This window comes from Nipponia nippon, unplaced genomic scaffold, assembly GCF_047370975.1.
Source record: "Nipponia nippon isolate SJK-2023a ecotype South Korea unplaced genomic scaffold, ASM4737097v1 scaffold_9, whole genome shotgun sequence".
NCBI classification, from domain to species: Eukaryota; Metazoa; Chordata; class Aves; order Pelecaniformes; family Threskiornithidae; genus Nipponia; species Nipponia nippon.
In genome coordinates this window covers 4,701,601-4,718,006 of record NW_028262413.1, presented here as the reverse complement: position 1 = coordinate 4,718,006, position 16,406 = coordinate 4,701,601, and the positions used below count along the sequence as shown (strand labels likewise).

Below are 16,406 nucleotides of genomic sequence, written 5' to 3'. Positions count from 1 at the left end.
GACAGTGACATCGCATCAAAGACTATTTTTCTTCTCCATTTGTACAGAGGGCCACACGATGCTGTGGCAGGTGGGAAAACGCAGAATAGGCTGAGTGCGAGTAGCATCTGCAGTCATGGGAGATGTGCAAGTTATAGCTTTGGTCCCCAAGAGCTCATCTCAGCAAAATGCTTTTCGTTGCTCTACGCTGTCTTGCTTTCCTGCTGCTCACTGTATTGTTGCAGCTCTCTAAAATATTAATTAGATGAGAAAGGGATCGCCCTCAGATGACCCTCTGTAGCATTGCTTGCTGGATTGAGAGTCTGGGCTGCATTACAGCCCCCAGTTTGTGTTTTTTATAGGAGAAGTGGTAATGGTGACTCAGTACAGACGACAACTTGAATTAGTTATGTCAGCTCTAACTAACGACATCGAAGACCGATAAAGTGACTCTTAGATTGGTTTGGCGTTATTAGTCTCATTATTAATTATGTAGATATGACAGTAGCATTAGTGCTAGTATTAACCATCAAAATAAAATGGAATTGTACTCATAAATCTCACTGATGAGGAATACGTGAAGGATTACAGCCATTCTCCAAAGGAAAGGAGAGGAAATGGAGTGAGTCTGGGGTGGAACTGAGATGGAGATGGGGGAAAAGTTTGGGGAAGGATACCAGTATGCTGAAGATTAGGCAAAGAAAGAGCCCGAGCAAAGGGGAGCAGGACTGGGGGTAAAGGCTGGCCCTGCCCTGGGTGGATAAGGTTGAGTTCTCCTGCATGTTACCAGGAATTATGGACCCCATCATCCTTGAGCCCTGCTGCCTGCATAGTGCTTCCCTCTTCCCTTTGGGACTCTGCTGTCAGCTTGATATCTAACCTGGGAACCACTGCAAAGGGTTTCTCTATTGTGTGAAGCTGGGACAAGCACCCTGCCCGTCTCCCAGGGTGCTTGTGAAAGCCTTGATGCTTGTCAGGAGCATGGGGATCGCAAATGGCAGAGACCGATGCAAACTGGGATGAGCACTCATCAGGAGCAGGCTTTGATTTGAGTGCTGCCCACGGACAGGAGCATGGGGAGGCAGGGAGATCCTTGCTCAGCAGAAGAGCTGCCTTTGCTTCTGGGTAGCCGAGCCAGCTCTGACCATGGTAAACTGCTGAGACGAGGCAGTGCAAATTACCTCCCACCCTGGAGAAAGGTGGAAGAAGCAGCATTATGCCCCAGAGGGATGTGTGGGAAAGGCACAGTGTCCTGGGGTGGTGCAATTTGCACAGCGCTGCTTGTTTGGGGCCACGTCTCATTAAAATCTGGGCTTTAATGAGCTGAGAAGACTGCATCGGCCAAAGCTTGCCGTTGGGGTCTGCTCTGTGGTAGTGCTAACGTGGCCACATCTGGGTGTGAGAGTTCAGGCCTGAAAGGATTAACCGAGGCTGGCGGTGGCCGTCGCTGGTGGGCCATGCTCTGCCCTGTGCTGGCCTTCATATGGGGGCGGTGGGCGTGGGTTGTATCTTGCTCAGCAGTGAGAGTAATGGCTCTTTTTATAATGTCTTCAATGAAGTGCATGATAATTTAATTTGTACATCCATTAATACTATCCACTGCAGGGTTTGTTCTTAATTATGTTGCTCTAAATGGAGTTTTAGGCATATTAACGGGCTCTCAGTCCTGCTGCCAGGCACAGCTGTGTCCATCTCACACATGGTTGCTTGGAGAAAGACCTTTCCGTCCCACTAACACCACTGCCCAGGTTGGAGTGGGCTCCTCCCAGGCTGACAGTCATTGCCTCAAAATCGCCTTTCCTCCCTGAAATGGCCAGGAGACAATCACGATGGATATTTCCTTGGCATCAGTGTGGGAGATAGGACGGTGTTGACTTTCTCTGCAGGGCCTGAAGGCAAAGGGGTCCTGTGGGACCTCAGCTCCCAAAGTTTTCCAAGGGAAGCTCATCCTGCAAATAGGAACTGGGAACCCCAATACCTTTATAGGTTGGCTCAGGTTGACCTAACTGTTAGTGAACTGATAATCTGCCTCTGCCATTTGTTCACGTGGGTATGAGTGGGTTAATAAGCATCTATCGTAATTCACGTCTCATGGGCTGGTTTACAGCTGAGAAGCCAGCAGTAAAGGTGTGTGTTTGTCATCTGCCTGACTCCCAGGCAGCCTTTCCCAAGCACACAGGGTTATTTTCCACTTAGCCTCCCGACTCTGATAACTGTCGTTCATCAAACAAAATTATTTTTTTCAAGGAGAGCGCTCTTACTCCCCACCCGTGCCTCAGTTTGCAATGCCAGGGTGGCAATAGTGGAAGGGACTCTGAGCTCTCCATCTTTGGAGATTGCCATGGACGGGAGATCACGTCAGAGCTTCCCGCACGGCGTCCTTGCATCCTTCTCGTGGTTTGGCTGGTGTCTGAGAGCAGCTATGGCCCTGGGTGGACACTGCAAGCGGCACGTCCTTGTCCATTAAAGTGTGTTTAAAAATATCAGAGGGTCATTTAAAAACATTTAGAGGCTCTGAATTATTTGAAAAGTTTAGAGAGCCTAAACTTTTGAAATAAGGAGAGAAGCTATTTGCAGGGATGTATTCAGTGGTTGTGCTGAAAATATCTGGACTAGCCGCTTCACCTCGCAGTGCCTCAGTGTCTGCAGGAAACCGGGGAAATTACTTGCCTCTTTCCAAAGATGTCGGTGAGAAAGTGATTGCTGAAAGGTGCTGGGTAAACGTGAGTAATTATGCAAGACTAGGAAAGTCAAGGTTCTTTCCTACAGACTGCACAGTAATTTAGCATTTCTCATAGAAGCAGATATTATTTGCTGTCTGCGTTAGCTATTTCTGATCTTTGAAATGAAGCCAGAATTCTTTAAGAGTCACTGCTTTTTCTGAGCTGATGCTGGCTCTTTTGCCTGAGGAGCATTTGAAATCTGCCAGAATGCATGCATTGTCAAAAACAGAAATTGAAAACCCTATACAGAATCTGCTGCCCCTGTGAGTTATGAGCTTTCCCAAGTCATCAGGGAGAAGAAATGCCTGCTCTCGTTGTCTGCAAGAGCTGTGGATGGACGGAGGCAAAAGAAATCCTTCTCTCTCCTTCCCCCCTCCCACCGCCACCCAAAACTCTCTCTTTGGGTGGAAAGAAGCTTTTGACACAGACACACGCATGCATACACACACGAGCGCTTTCGTGCCTCCCAGTGACCTGCTTGCTTCTAGCTGTCCCTCCTTCCCGGGGAGCTGGAGCTGCCGAGACACAGGAGTCGGGGAGATCCCATCCCCTCTCTGTGGCTGTGAGACCAAATGAGTAAAGTGAACAAGGTTTTGAAGATCCTTAAGAAGTCATCGAGGAGGAGGAAGAGATGGAGTGAGGAGCTGAGGGTGGAGGAGGAAGGGGAGAGCCAGGAACTCTGTGACCCAGGTGGTTTGTGCCGCCTGCACCTCTGTTACACCCGTGGTAAGGAAACAGGAATGCTCCTGCTCGCCCAGAGATAACCTGCCTGTTTGAGATCCATTGCTTACAAGACAGGAGAGCTTCCTACAGCCAGCCACTGCTGTCATGCTTTTCAAGGGCTGAAAAATATTGGTGGGAGAAGCGTTAAGGGCAGGGAACCAGGACTCCTGGATCTCCTTTATAAACCTTCCTTTGCTTGCGAGGGTGGCGTTTTGCACATCTGTGGGGTGGGGACAGCAGAGAGTCTTCTATCTGGTGGGATGGTGTTCCTAAAAGTGCAGGGAGAATGTGTCACTCATTGGGATTTTTGTTTGATATATGTTGTTGCGTTTTGAGATATTTAAGCCTGGATGTTTACTGTGTATATTTGTTCAACAGAAAAGCAATGGGAAATGGACAAATTTAGGTTGCTGGTTTTCTGAGGGATGCTGGTCTGGACCCAGGTCTGTTATACCCATCCTTGTCTTCCAAGCAAACTATGCTGTGGCTGTAATATCATTGAAAATGAATCTGGTTTTAGTCTAGCTATAAAAAAGCCAAACGAGAGAAGCCCAGAATGTGAAAAAGGGGTATTTACAGCATTCACTGCCATGTCCCCAACACACTTGAACTCTCTGCTGGTGACCGTGACCCAGCAGAGGAGAGCGTGAAGGGCTGTGCACTTGGCCATCAGACTCAGCTTCCCACATTCTGCACTGCCAGCATCCAAGGGATACGAAGTGGTTATGAAACTACACTTAAGATGAAGCTATGCTCATATCTAATGTAGGTCACTGTTCTTTTCACTGTCACATTTGGTAGTTTGTTTGCAATAGCATTGTTGCCGCTTTTGAACGTTTTACGGGCTTGCTCTTTTTCTTTTTCACCCACCTAATTCTGTTGAGCTGCTTTTCTGACCCTGTCCTGCAGCATCTGATGGCCCTGTTCTTACAGGACCCCGGACAGCTGGGTGGCTTCATTTACAGCTGGAGACCTGGGGCACAGAGGTGTTACTGGACTTGCCCAGGATTACGCAGATTCGGGCAGGGCTGGGCACTGGCCTCTGAGCTTGAGGCCCGAGCCAGTGTCACGATAAGCAATACTGGTGACTGTTCTGCTCTCGGCTTCAGCTTCTACTTGAAAAGTGCTTTCTGCTAAAAATCTGCATTGCAAAGGTGGCTCAGGTCAAATGGGTGAGTGGTAGAAAGCCAGCAAATACTGTGGTGGAGGTGGCATGCACAGCTCAGACTGTCCCTCTGTGCTTTTGTATGTAAAGCTGCCTTGAATTACACCGTGGCAATCAGGAGACCGTACTCCAGCACATCTTGTCGTCTTTCTCTGTGACCTGGGTCAGGCCTAAAGCCAGCCAGCCTAGAGGGTGTTTAACTGGGCTGCCCATAACCCCAGTGGGATCGAGCCACCGGAGGATTCTTTAGCAGCCTCTTTCTTGGGTCCCCTGAGGTCTCCCTGCTTCTTTCAGTCGTAAGCTATGGTGAGAACAGGGTATCCTTCCTAACTGGGTCTTCTTTGCTTGTAGGATTTGATTTGATTTCATTTACTCATCTATTCATTCATTCATTCTGCTTCCAGTTGCCCAGACTTTCTCCTGTCTTACCTCTCAGGTAGTTCAAGAGCCTGAGATGTGTTTTTGCCGCCACGTTTTCCAGTGAAATATACTCAAATATTTTTGCTTAAACTTTTCATTGTATTTCTTACATCATCTTTAGTTAGACATTGATCAACAGATAAGAAAGGAAATTAAAAACTGAAAATATTTAGGTATCAGAAAACAAGGAGGCAGTGGAAAATGTTAGCTAGCCCTAAATTGACAGTTATTACTATTGTTAACCTTGTGTATATTTTACTTTATCTTTTTAACAGACAGTTGTCAGCTGAGAAGGTTCACACCCAGCTCTGAGCTTTCCTGCTGCCAGGGAGCATGGTCCCATCAGGGTTGAGATTTACATTCAGCTCACATCCTTCTAACCATCTGCTAAGCTTTTGGGTGCTGACCTGAGAGATTGAGTGCTTTGGTTATTTTTTATTCATTTGGTTATTCTTTTTTATCAAAAGAATGAAACAGATCTTTTGAACCCGCAGTTAATGCCTACCTATAAGCAGTACTAGAGAGGTGGCCTGGGTCCATCTCAGCTGGTCATGCAGGGTAGACCTCTCTTAGCAGGGAAAGGAGAGGAATCAATGCTTCTCAACCCAAAATAGACATCTCAAACCTGAGGGATGAATGATTCTTTGGAGAGAAAAAGAATTGACTCTGACTGTGAGGGGGAAGCATAGGCGACTGTCTAAGATGATGTCTCACGTGGGCTGACTCCGTGTGGCAGGTAGGGTTTTTGGGATGTGAATGGATGACTACCCAAGAAAGTTTTGGCTTTACTGCCTGGATATGCTTCAGGTGGAGACGCCCTCTTTCACAGTCTCTGCTACTCTGGAACAGTTTGTTAGCCTGAGGCTTTGTAAAAAGCTGAACTGATGGCTTTTTTTTTTTTTTTTTTTTTTTTTTTTTCCCCTAAATGCAAGATAGGCAGTGGGTTAATGCCCCTTCTGCCACCTAGACAGCAGTGATAGAGATGGCTTGCCAGAAAAAAAAAGCATCTGTTAAGGCAAATGGGGAGAAAAATAGTGCATTCCTGCAGTCGGGTTCTCTGCTGGCAGTTATTCCAGCCAGTTATATCTCCACAATAAAATGTAAATGAATGCAATCATTTATTTTGCAGCCTGGAGGCCTAGTGGTATGAAAAGATAAGAGAGCATTTTCCATTGTTTATATGGTGGAGGTGGCTCTTCTGCATCTGCTACTGTCTCTCTGATACCCTGGAAGCATCTAAATGTTGCCTTTATTATTAAAAACACATATATAGGAGTCTAATATCTTAAACAGATTAGCATGGTGTTTACAGAAGTGTCAGCCAGCCCCCACTCCCCGCAGGCTCTTGGCATTCGTGTGCCTTCTTCAGGAGCAGTGCACAGAAAGCAGAAATGCCATCAGCTGGCCCAGGACTGGTAAAAAAGCAGTTTGTGGAAAAACACAAGGCAAGGAGTGATGGGCCTGTAACGTGTGAGGTTGTCGCTGGTCGGAGGGATGAGCAGGAGGGATTGAGGGACGCCAGCGAGCTGCTCCTCCGGAGGCTGGGGAGGGGGAACAAAGGGAGGGTGGAGAACAATAGGACACGGCAGAGGCATTGGGATAATCTCTGATTGTGTTTAGGCATGTTTAATTGGCCTGTCAGTTTTTCACATCTCATGCGTTTTCATAAGGATTCCTCTTTGCCTCTCGTTTTATCTTCTTGTAGCTCCTTGGATTTCCCCACGGACAGTCTCTCTGGATTTCTTTGTTCCCCCACCCCCATTTCAAAGCAGCACTGAGTTGCCTGCCTTTGTTGTGTCTAAGCAGAAAGGCAGATTCAACAAAGGGAAATTCAGTTTGGGAAAATCTCACGTTATCCTCAAAAGAGGCAGAAGTTTGGTATGGGAGGGGGGATTGTCAGTGACCTAGACACATGTACCATCTATCATAGCCCTCTTTGCACTGGATTAGGGCTCTGAATATAAACCCACATCCCAGTCGCATAATGCTATGGGGAGTTAAAATTTATACTGGAGATCTTTTAATTATTTTTTTTTTCCTCTGGTCCCTCTGAAAGCTAAGATACATTTATTTTTCTAGTTTTCAACCCAGTATTGGCTACCTTAGAAATACAGAGCTACTCAACTTCTAGGTTAAATAAATACATTCAAAGGGATGTTGCTCAGCCTTTCAGATCATCTGTGTTAAACTCCTACCCTTCCATTGCTAAGCGATGCCAGACCTAGTTGCTTCATCCTCCCACAAGAAATCCTCCAGGCACATGATTAAAACCGAGCCATCCTTGTAAAGCCACTGGCTGAGCTCCCTAGAATTGTTCCTGCATCTCTTGTGGCTTTGAAGTTCTTGAGTGTTGGGGTTTGGAGGGACATCAGGACCCATGGAGATGCAGCCCTGGCAGGCAAAGGAGATCAGGAGCTGCAGTGATTGCTGATGGGCTCCTCTCAGAGCCAGGCTTGTCCCACCTGATCCCTGGGTGAAGACAAAGATCTTCAGATAGGTGCCTGGCCCAGAGTGGGACCACACCAACAAGAGTCCAAAACTACAGGGCCGGGCTGTCCAGAGGGTTTGGGTGCTTTAGGTGCCTTTGGGCCTGATGAAACTTGATGGCCTTTCAGAAATGTCTCATCATTTTGGGGGCTGGTGCTCTGGGCATCATGGGCCAAAGCTCATGAGAAGCCAGTGGGGTGTCCCAGACCTGGGGCAGGGAAGGAGATGGGAAGAGCTGCAGGTGGTGGTGGAGGCCAAGGATGGGCATCTCCCTCTTGCCTGCTTTGGAAGAGGCACCTATACCTCATGCCAGCAGAAGAGCAGCTGCCAAAAGGCCCTCTGTGTCCCATCAGTGGGGTTGATTTCACATGGCTTTTATGCATTTCATGATGACAGTTTGGTTTGTGGCAATTTATTGTCCTGCAGCGTTGTCTCCTCTGTTTATGTCCCATGGGTCTCGTTGTACAGCAGTAAATCATTACCAAGCTGATAGTTTAGTTTCCAGCCATAAATTCAGATGCTGGAAAAAGATTTGTGTATTCCTATGCCTCTCTTCGAATGTGGCTGTTCATAGAGCTCTGTGTACCCCCCAGTGTGAAGATGTTGTTTGGTAAAAGCAGTGATAACTAAACCAGTGTCTTGAGGAACCTCTAAATAAATGCTTGATTTTTTTATATGGGAAGGCAGGAGGGGAAGTGATTTGGACAAGGCTGTACATCAGGGAAGGGGGAGAGACAAGAAAGGGAAAAAAGATCCTTTTGGCAGAGCATCGGCACCAGGCTGGGTGTACGTGTGCTGTGCTATTTGCTCCTGGTCATGGTCCTAGGGACTGTGCTAGAGTACTGCAAGCGGCAGTCACGCAGCTGAGGTTTGAACTGCTGCAGGTCCTGGGACAGCTCTGAGACCTGGCACCAAGTGTTCCGCTAGTGGGAGCAGTATTGCTGCTGGTGGAAAGGGGAAAACCTAAGAGCAGGAATCAACGTGTGGCTCTGAAGAAGTCAGGGTTAATAGTATTGAGGCAGGGATATTTGTAGATAGAGGCAAAGGATCCTGAGAAAACCAACAGGCTGGAGACCCTAATAATCCTCTCTGTGCCTGTGCCCAATGGTAGTGAGTGTACTGTAAATGAAGCAGTTATTAGCAGTTATGCTCATATCACAAGATATAAACCAGTCTATTGAGCTAGAAAGAGTTTACCCTTTTTCAGCCTTTCAAAGTGATTTCCCTTGTGGTGACCAGCAGAAGGAGAAAGCTGTATTTCCTAACTGGATCCTGGTGCCCTTTCAAAGCCCCAGCATCTCCGATCTCCCTCTTTACTAATGGGGTCATGGAGCTGCATTATTTATAGCTCCTCCTGAGCACCCCACTTGCAGATCCTGCGGTGGCTGTGGAAAGGTGATTGCTGGTGTACGCTGGGGATTCAAAGGTGACTAAGAGCTCACAATGGTTATGGGATCTCTAACTTCCAACAAAGACAATTGTACAGAGAAAACTTTTGATCAAATGGGATGCAATCCATTGTAACCAAACATAATTTTTGCTGTGAAAATATTCTGTTTCAACATTTTCAGCAATTAAACCCTTCTTCATCTGGACTGTTTGGTGCTAGAAATTAATTAGCTGATAATATCCTCTTTAGAATAAAGACAAATGTTTTCATGTCTTCGCCAAAGGCTAATATTTGCAAAAAGAAAAAGAAAAGTAGATAAGTTCCTTAAATCTCTGTAATCTTGCCTCAATAAATATACTTCCTTACTGTTAAGCTTTCCATGAATTTCAGTGTGCCTCTTTCTCACCTTTCATGTAATGCTAAGCGCTAGGGAGTGGCTAAATCAAAGCTTCAGGTTTCAGCTTTCAGAGGACTGGAGTGATCAGATTCAGCCCAGTCCTCCCATCTTGGGGTCACCTGTAATAAGCGCCAAGGAAGCGGGTAAGAGTGAAAGTGTGTAATGGGACAGAAGGTCTCTTCAAGAGCAAGTATGTGAATGCTCATATGGTTAGAGGTTGCATCCACACCTCGCTTGCTTATCAGGTAGTTGTAGAAGCTGAGTACTTTAGTCCTTTTTGCAGCTGGATCTTGAATTAGTCTGCGGATGAGACAAGCACAGGTGAGCCTGGAGGCCAACTGCTTGATTTCCTAGGGAAGCAGAGATATGTGCTGAACTAACTCCTCTGCAGCATTTGCTTTGGCAGCTTTTTGCAGATGACTAATAAAAATAAGTAAGTAAAGCCAGGCAGCAGAGGAGTTTTAGAAAACTCCAGGCATCATCTTTCCTCTGATCAGTCTGAAGCCCCACCCGTAGGGTGCACCAACACTGACTTTGGAGCAAAGTGTTTTCCTGCTCATTCACCTGATGATGGGACGAATGATAGAATTATTAAGGTTGGAAAAGACCCTTAAGATCATTGAGTCCAACCATTAACCTATCACTGCTAAGTCCACCACTAAACCGTGTCCCCAAGCACCATGTCTACCTGGCTTTTAAATACCTCCAGGGATGGAGGCTCAACCACTTCCCTGGGCAGCCTGTGCCAGTGCCTGACTGCCCTTTCGGTGAAGAAGTTTTTCCTAATACCCAATGTAAACTTCCCTTGGCGCAGCTTGAGGCCATTCCCTCTCATCCCATCGCTTGTTACTTGGGAGAAGAGCCTGACCCCCACCTCACTACAGCCTCCTTTCAGGTGGTTGTAGAGAGCAATAAGGGCTCCCCTCAGCCTCCTCTTCTCCAGGCTAAACAACCCCAGCTCCCTCAGCCATTCCTCCTAAGACTTGTGCTCTAGACCCTTCACCAACTTTGTTGCCCTTCTTTGGACATGCTCCATCCATTAATAACAAAATGCAAATAGAGAGTGAGAGTTTCAGGCTTCCTGACTATAAAATACAGCTTTCATATTGTTTTTAGACATCAACATAAAATAAGGTATAGAGTGAATTGTAGCCTTTGCAAAGGGCTGGGCTGAGTTTGGCATTGCTAGTTAGAGAAATGCATGTGGCAACTCCTGGATGAGGGAAATGTACTTTCCTACCCCAAACACCCTACTTCAGAAACAGGAATAATAAATGAGGTCTGAAGAGAGTAGACATGGGAGCCGGAGTTCTCGAATTCTCCTCTCCACTGGATGGCAAAACTATCTCCCCTAGCTGGAAGTATTAAATTGATGGTAAGTGCTCTTCAGAATACCACCTGTCAGTGAGATTTCATCCATTTTTAATTATACCATCATGATGATAGCTATTACGATTTAGGCATTTCCAAACAAGTCTCTAGTTAATTATGGGTGCAGCCAATTCTTGGAAGAGTGAGTGTTGGGTCACCTCTGCCGTGCTGCAGCTCTGGGTCTGACAACTATAGGGGCTGGCAAATCTGCACCTATTGTTAAACGGGGTAAGAAAACCAGGCCTTGTGTGAATGCAAAAATGCTTAAAGTAGGAAAACTTAATGGTGACTTTTCAGATGGACGTATGCATTTAATGAGGACTGGGCTCCGTTCCCTACTCTGCTGTTGGCTCCCAGTCCTATACTGGGCAAGCCACTGATGGGCAAGTTTTCTGCCACAGTAAACTGGTGTGGCTGTTTTGCAGTCAAGAAAGCATTGCCAGTTATACACGGCAGTGGATGCGGTCATTAGATTTGATGGTGAACAAGGATAATTTAGCTTGATGTCCTGTAAAAAGACAGGCCAAAACCTTCATCCGTGTATCCCTAGTAACTTGGACAAGACCAAGGCAAACCTTCCGGTTGGTTTTCTGGAAGGCAAACATCTGGTTTTGATTTAAGGAGACCAGAACATGGACAATGTGCTCTTTCCTCAAGTAATTTGTTGTCATGAGTGAAACACCTTTACTGCTATTATTTTGGAAAAGGGATCTTGTCTATAACAGTTTAAAACGGAGGGAATTGTACTTCTCTTGGCCCATTCGTTCTCTGTCTCCTTTACTCAAACTACACTCGGTGTGATACAGGAACATTTGTACAATGCAGGCAAAATGAGCCCCTAGATGAGGTCTCTATAAGCAACCATAATATTGGTGCAGTGTTTAATGATGATAAATTTCAATTTTGTGGGTCTTCCTTCAACCCTCTGCTATTGATTAATGATAGTGTAACTTGGAACTTTTAATCTTTTGCTTAAAAAACAAAGTAGTTTTTTTCCTGGGTGCTAAATATCAGTAACAGCAAGTCTGCTGGCACAAACATCCTACTTAAAAAGGTACATATATTTCCTAGCAGAAACAGTACTGATTCTACATGATTATTTAAAATTTCCCAATATAACATGTCTAAAGCGATGCTGTTTAATTTCAAAGCTAAGCTGCATGTTGCAGTGACCGCAGCTTTCCTGTCATCCTTTTCGGGGCTGGAGGCTGATGGTGCTCTGTAAATAGCAGTCAGATTTGTGTGTTATCTTTTAACTGTGCTCACAGTAAAAGGCTGCAGCTGGCACTTAAACTGGGTAAGGAGAACCTGCTTAAAAGAGAAATGACTTTTGGCCTTTGGCTTACTAACTCGTCTGGGGCTATTACTAGCTAATTGCTTCATTAGTACAACAGCAATGTAAAATACAGTGAGAAGGCTGTTGGGAGTACGTACATGAAGGCATAGCGTGACCCCCGTCTAGGCTAGCATCTGCAGTCAGCATTTGCAAGAGGCTTTCGTTCTTCTGAGTAAATTGGCAGTCAGAGCGAGTGGCAATACAGCACATGGAGATAAGACTATTTTAATTTCTTGCTTCAGGAGACTCAGCTGTCTCCTTGGAAAGACTGATGCCTTGTTCGTGGCTTGCAGATTGAGCAAACATACTGTACCATTTAATTATTAAAGAATGGCTTCAGCGTTTCCTGGCAAAATAAACTATGGTCTTAGGCTGAATCCCGGCAACAGTGTTCCACCTGCGAGACCACGCTTCTTACCATGGGTGATAGGCAGTACCACTTTGGTCACTGCTCTTCAGGATAATACAGCTCTCATAACCCCATTTCCAAATGTATACAATATTTTCTTGCAATTAAATAGCTGTTAGTTACTACGATTGCAGCAGAATTTCCAAGTAGGGACCTGGCTTCTCTTACGCTCTGTTTTGTGTTTCACCAGTGAAATACTACCAGGGAAAAATATAAGAACACTTTTACACATGAATTGTTGAGATGTTCTTGTCAGCTGATAAAATAATGATAGTAGGAGGAGATGTCTAATTAATACTGATAGGGCTCAAGTTAGAAGCTCAAAAAAGGAACATAGATGTTAATGTTTAAATTACCTTTCTTCTTAGCTTTGGGACATAATCCAAATGCCATTCACCCACTTGAATTGCAGAAAAGTGCCTATAAAATCCTACACATTCAGCCTTCCTGCCAATCTGGGGTGTGAATTACGGAGAGGACAACTAGGAAGACATCGTCAGCACATAGCTTTCACCCCTAGCCTTCACTCATCTTTAAATCGTCTTCCTTGAATTCTAGTCTCAGTCTAATCTAGATACCAGCCGTTAGCATCTCAGTGCTTTGGGTTGGAGGTGCAGTCCCCATGAGTGTTACTTTTGAAACTGTGGGAGCGTGGTGCTTACACGTGGCTGCATTCATGGTCTCAGCAAATGTGATGGTGAGAACTGGGCATTTCTCCAAAGCGCCTCTTTCTGGTTTCTTGCATCTGATGCTACAGAGGGTCGAGGGTCTGGAGAAGTTCTATTTCAGGGAAATAATTGTATCTAGCCAAAAATTAAACATGGCATTTCTCATGACGTGGCCTTCTGTGAAGCTGGTGAGTTTGAAAAAGTTGCACAGGATGTTTAGAGCATGTGTCAGAGAAGTCACCCGTGGATGCAGAAAATAAGAAGGGCTTTCAAAATACTGAGGGTGAAGGTTAATGACTGAAGCCTGTTTGTCTACTTAGCTGAACACAGTTTCATGACAGACTGTCACCTTCATAAGTTATTGTCAGGGTAATTAAACCTAATAGTGCCACATCAACCTTCCCCCCCGCCGATGTTACTCTGTTGGAGGCTGTGGCATCACACAGGGGAAGGCTGTAGCCATGCTAATTCGGACCAGGTAAGGTACTTGTAAAGCATAATTTACACCATTTCCTTCTGGGAATTGTCTACTAATCGAGCATGGTTTCAATGAAACTGTTCATCGTTCACGCTGTCACCATGATCGTTTATTAAGGGTAATCAGTTAAAGCTGTACAGGTGCCAATGGGGGTAGACCATCTTCTCCCCAACCTTTGTTGCTGACAGTGTCAACACATGAGGAGAAACGAGTTCCACTTGGCTTTGCTGAGCTGTCAATTTGATCACCCCCCAAAACTAACAGCATTTGTTAGCAGCATATTTGATTTAACTGGCACTGCGAGGCAATAAACTTGGAGCCTGGGGTCTGTTCAGTCGCTTTGGGGAGGGGCGAGCACCTTCTGGCTGCTGGCTACCCTGGTGCTGCTCCGCTTCACACGGAGGGTACGGGTACTTCTGTGGGAATTCACGCATTGGGAAGGCGAGCTGCTTTGCTAACACACAGCATCCCGTGAGTCTATGGGAGATCAGATTTTTATAGACCAGCTCATCCTGAGTTTGGTTCAAGGCATTACTGTATTGGATTTGTTGTTTCAGCATTGATCCGACTTGCTTATCTAAGGCAGACTTTTTGTCTCCAAATGCTTTAATGCCATAGTTGGCCAATGTTATTTGCTTCTGTAGCTCTCAAAGAGCTCCCAAGCTCTTAGGGGGAGATCTGTTGTCTGCTGATTGTAATGGCTTATGTTAACATGCACTGTGGGATGAATATTTTTGAGAGATGCCTTCAGTCTGTCGTTGGCCAGTCTGTGTGATATATTTTTACCGGACAGAGCGATCCAATAAAATCTGTTTACCGAGGGCAAGATTGTAACAAAGTGATGTAGTAAAAGAAGGCAGGTTGCTTCATACCTTTTGTTACTGATACCTGAAATTATTCCAATTAGAAGTTACTCATGTGCTATTTATAGAGCCCAACCACTTGTAACGAACTTCATTTATTTTGCTTTCTTTTTAAATGGAAGACATGCGCTGGTTAGCCAGTTTAATGTAGTCTGATCTATAGTGATGATAAAAAGCCTGTTAGCCTAGTATCTGCTAATATTTGGGTTTACTTATGGCAGACAATGTGCAAATATGAAATGAAAAGGAAGAAAAAAAGGTTGGCTTTCCATAGAAATCTGCAGTTTTCTCCCCAGAACCTGTTTTATGGGTCTACCCACTGACTGTACCCATAGTCATACAGAACTGAAGTATGCAAAGGAAGGTTGGAACATCCTTTAAACTAGCGAAGAGGAGATGAAAGTAGCCTGAACAAATTCACACAGGCAGCATTATCAGTATTTGTAACATTAATGCATTCATCTGTAACTGTACTGTTTGTAAGATAAATACTGCCTTTTAAAATACGTTTTAGTACAGTGTGTAATTTTCAGGATACGTGTTAGACACATGGGATTTTGCATTATTATTCCTGAGGAAGGAAACAAACTGTATGGCAACTTCAAGGAAAAAACGAACTAATTTAATGTGAGCTCTACTTTGAATAGTTTCTGCTCCTTTAATTTTGTTCTGATACGTATTTTTTAAATGTTTATATGAATAGAAGACTGTTTTCCTCCTTACGGTTTCTTCACAGTTTGCTGTTATAGAAAAAGTGTAATCATTGCCGGACAGATAAACGCAGCAGTACATACATATATTCTGAATACTGTATATTCATTAATCACACGGTGTTTGGCTTTATTTTTCTGAAACTCGGTGTGTATCTATTTTCATTATTCTCTTGCATTATTTGCAATGGACTCTATAGCTTGGCAGAGCCACTTCAAATACCAGGCATGATAAATGGTAATAGATTTCCCATTATACAAATGCTTTTTTATCCTCTTAGTTTAATTGCTGCATTTCTCACTCCTTCTATTGTGCACTCTTGATGACCAGTGTCCCCACAGTCATTTCCTGAGCTGAAATGTGGATTAGATTTATATGCGGGAGAGCTGAAAACACACTTGTTTCAGTATCAAAGAGAAACAGCTGTGTTTTGTTTGTGACTGGAATTTCCTCTGAAGTAAAACCAATTGTCTTGGGACACCCAGGCAATTCCCCCGGCTAAAGAAGTTCTCTGAGCCTCTCCGAGGAGGGTAAACTGGATCTTAATATTCATGACCGAATGTGCTTAAATCCCAGTGATGAACCTAGAGAGAAGACGAAATGGCATGGTTCCTCTAGTTGCATGTGTAGACTGGTACTTCAGCATCATGAAAGCAGGCAAGATCTGGCACCAAATGATATTTTGATTGGGAAAACTGTATAAATTCCTCTGCTACAGCTCCAGTGAAATGAACTGGAGGTCCATGCACTCGGTAGCGGTGAGAGAAGAAAAAGCAGCCTGGACAGAGCAAGCAACTGTGTGTGGGGAACTGGGGATCAGCTCTCAGGCTGTCTCAGAAATTGAACGTTTGGGGCTCTGTGTGATCTGATCAGCCCCCTTGGGCTCTCGCAGCCGTGGCAGAAGCAGGAGGAGAAGCCCTGTTGCCTGGCCCCATCCCTCAAGCCATCGTCAGCCCCACGTGAGTGTTTCTCATGCAATGCAAACACGCTCAGGCTTTTCGTCTTCTGTACGAGGCTTTAAATGCGTACATTACATCTAAATTTATCTATACTTAATGTACACGTACATACCTGTCGATGCTTTGAACTCTATATTTTAAAGAAAACAAGATGGAGTCAAGAAGGAAGTCTCTTATGCTGTTACATAAAGATTGCTCTCTAAAGCACTGAGGGTTTATTGAGTTTCGAGGGTCTGCAATTTGAATTCCTGAATTTGAGATTTGGTGTTAGCTCCTCTGGGATTGCCGTTTGTGCTGTGCCGCTAAAGCTGCCACGTGTTTAAGGCA

General features: G+C 45.0%; 1 protein-coding gene across 1 annotated transcript in view; it reads left to right on the top strand.

Annotated features, from left to right (window-relative positions):
* Positions 1–3,274: 3,274 nt before the first annotated feature.
* GRIP2 (glutamate receptor interacting protein 2) overlaps positions 3,275–16,406 on the top strand; it is a 149,331-nt gene continuing 136,199 nt past the window's right edge. Inside the window, exon 1 of the mRNA XM_009469835.2 lies at positions 3,275–3,428. Coding sequence (XP_009468110.2) covers positions 3,275–3,428 — 154 coding nt within the window. The remainder of the gene's footprint in view (positions 3,429–16,406) is intronic.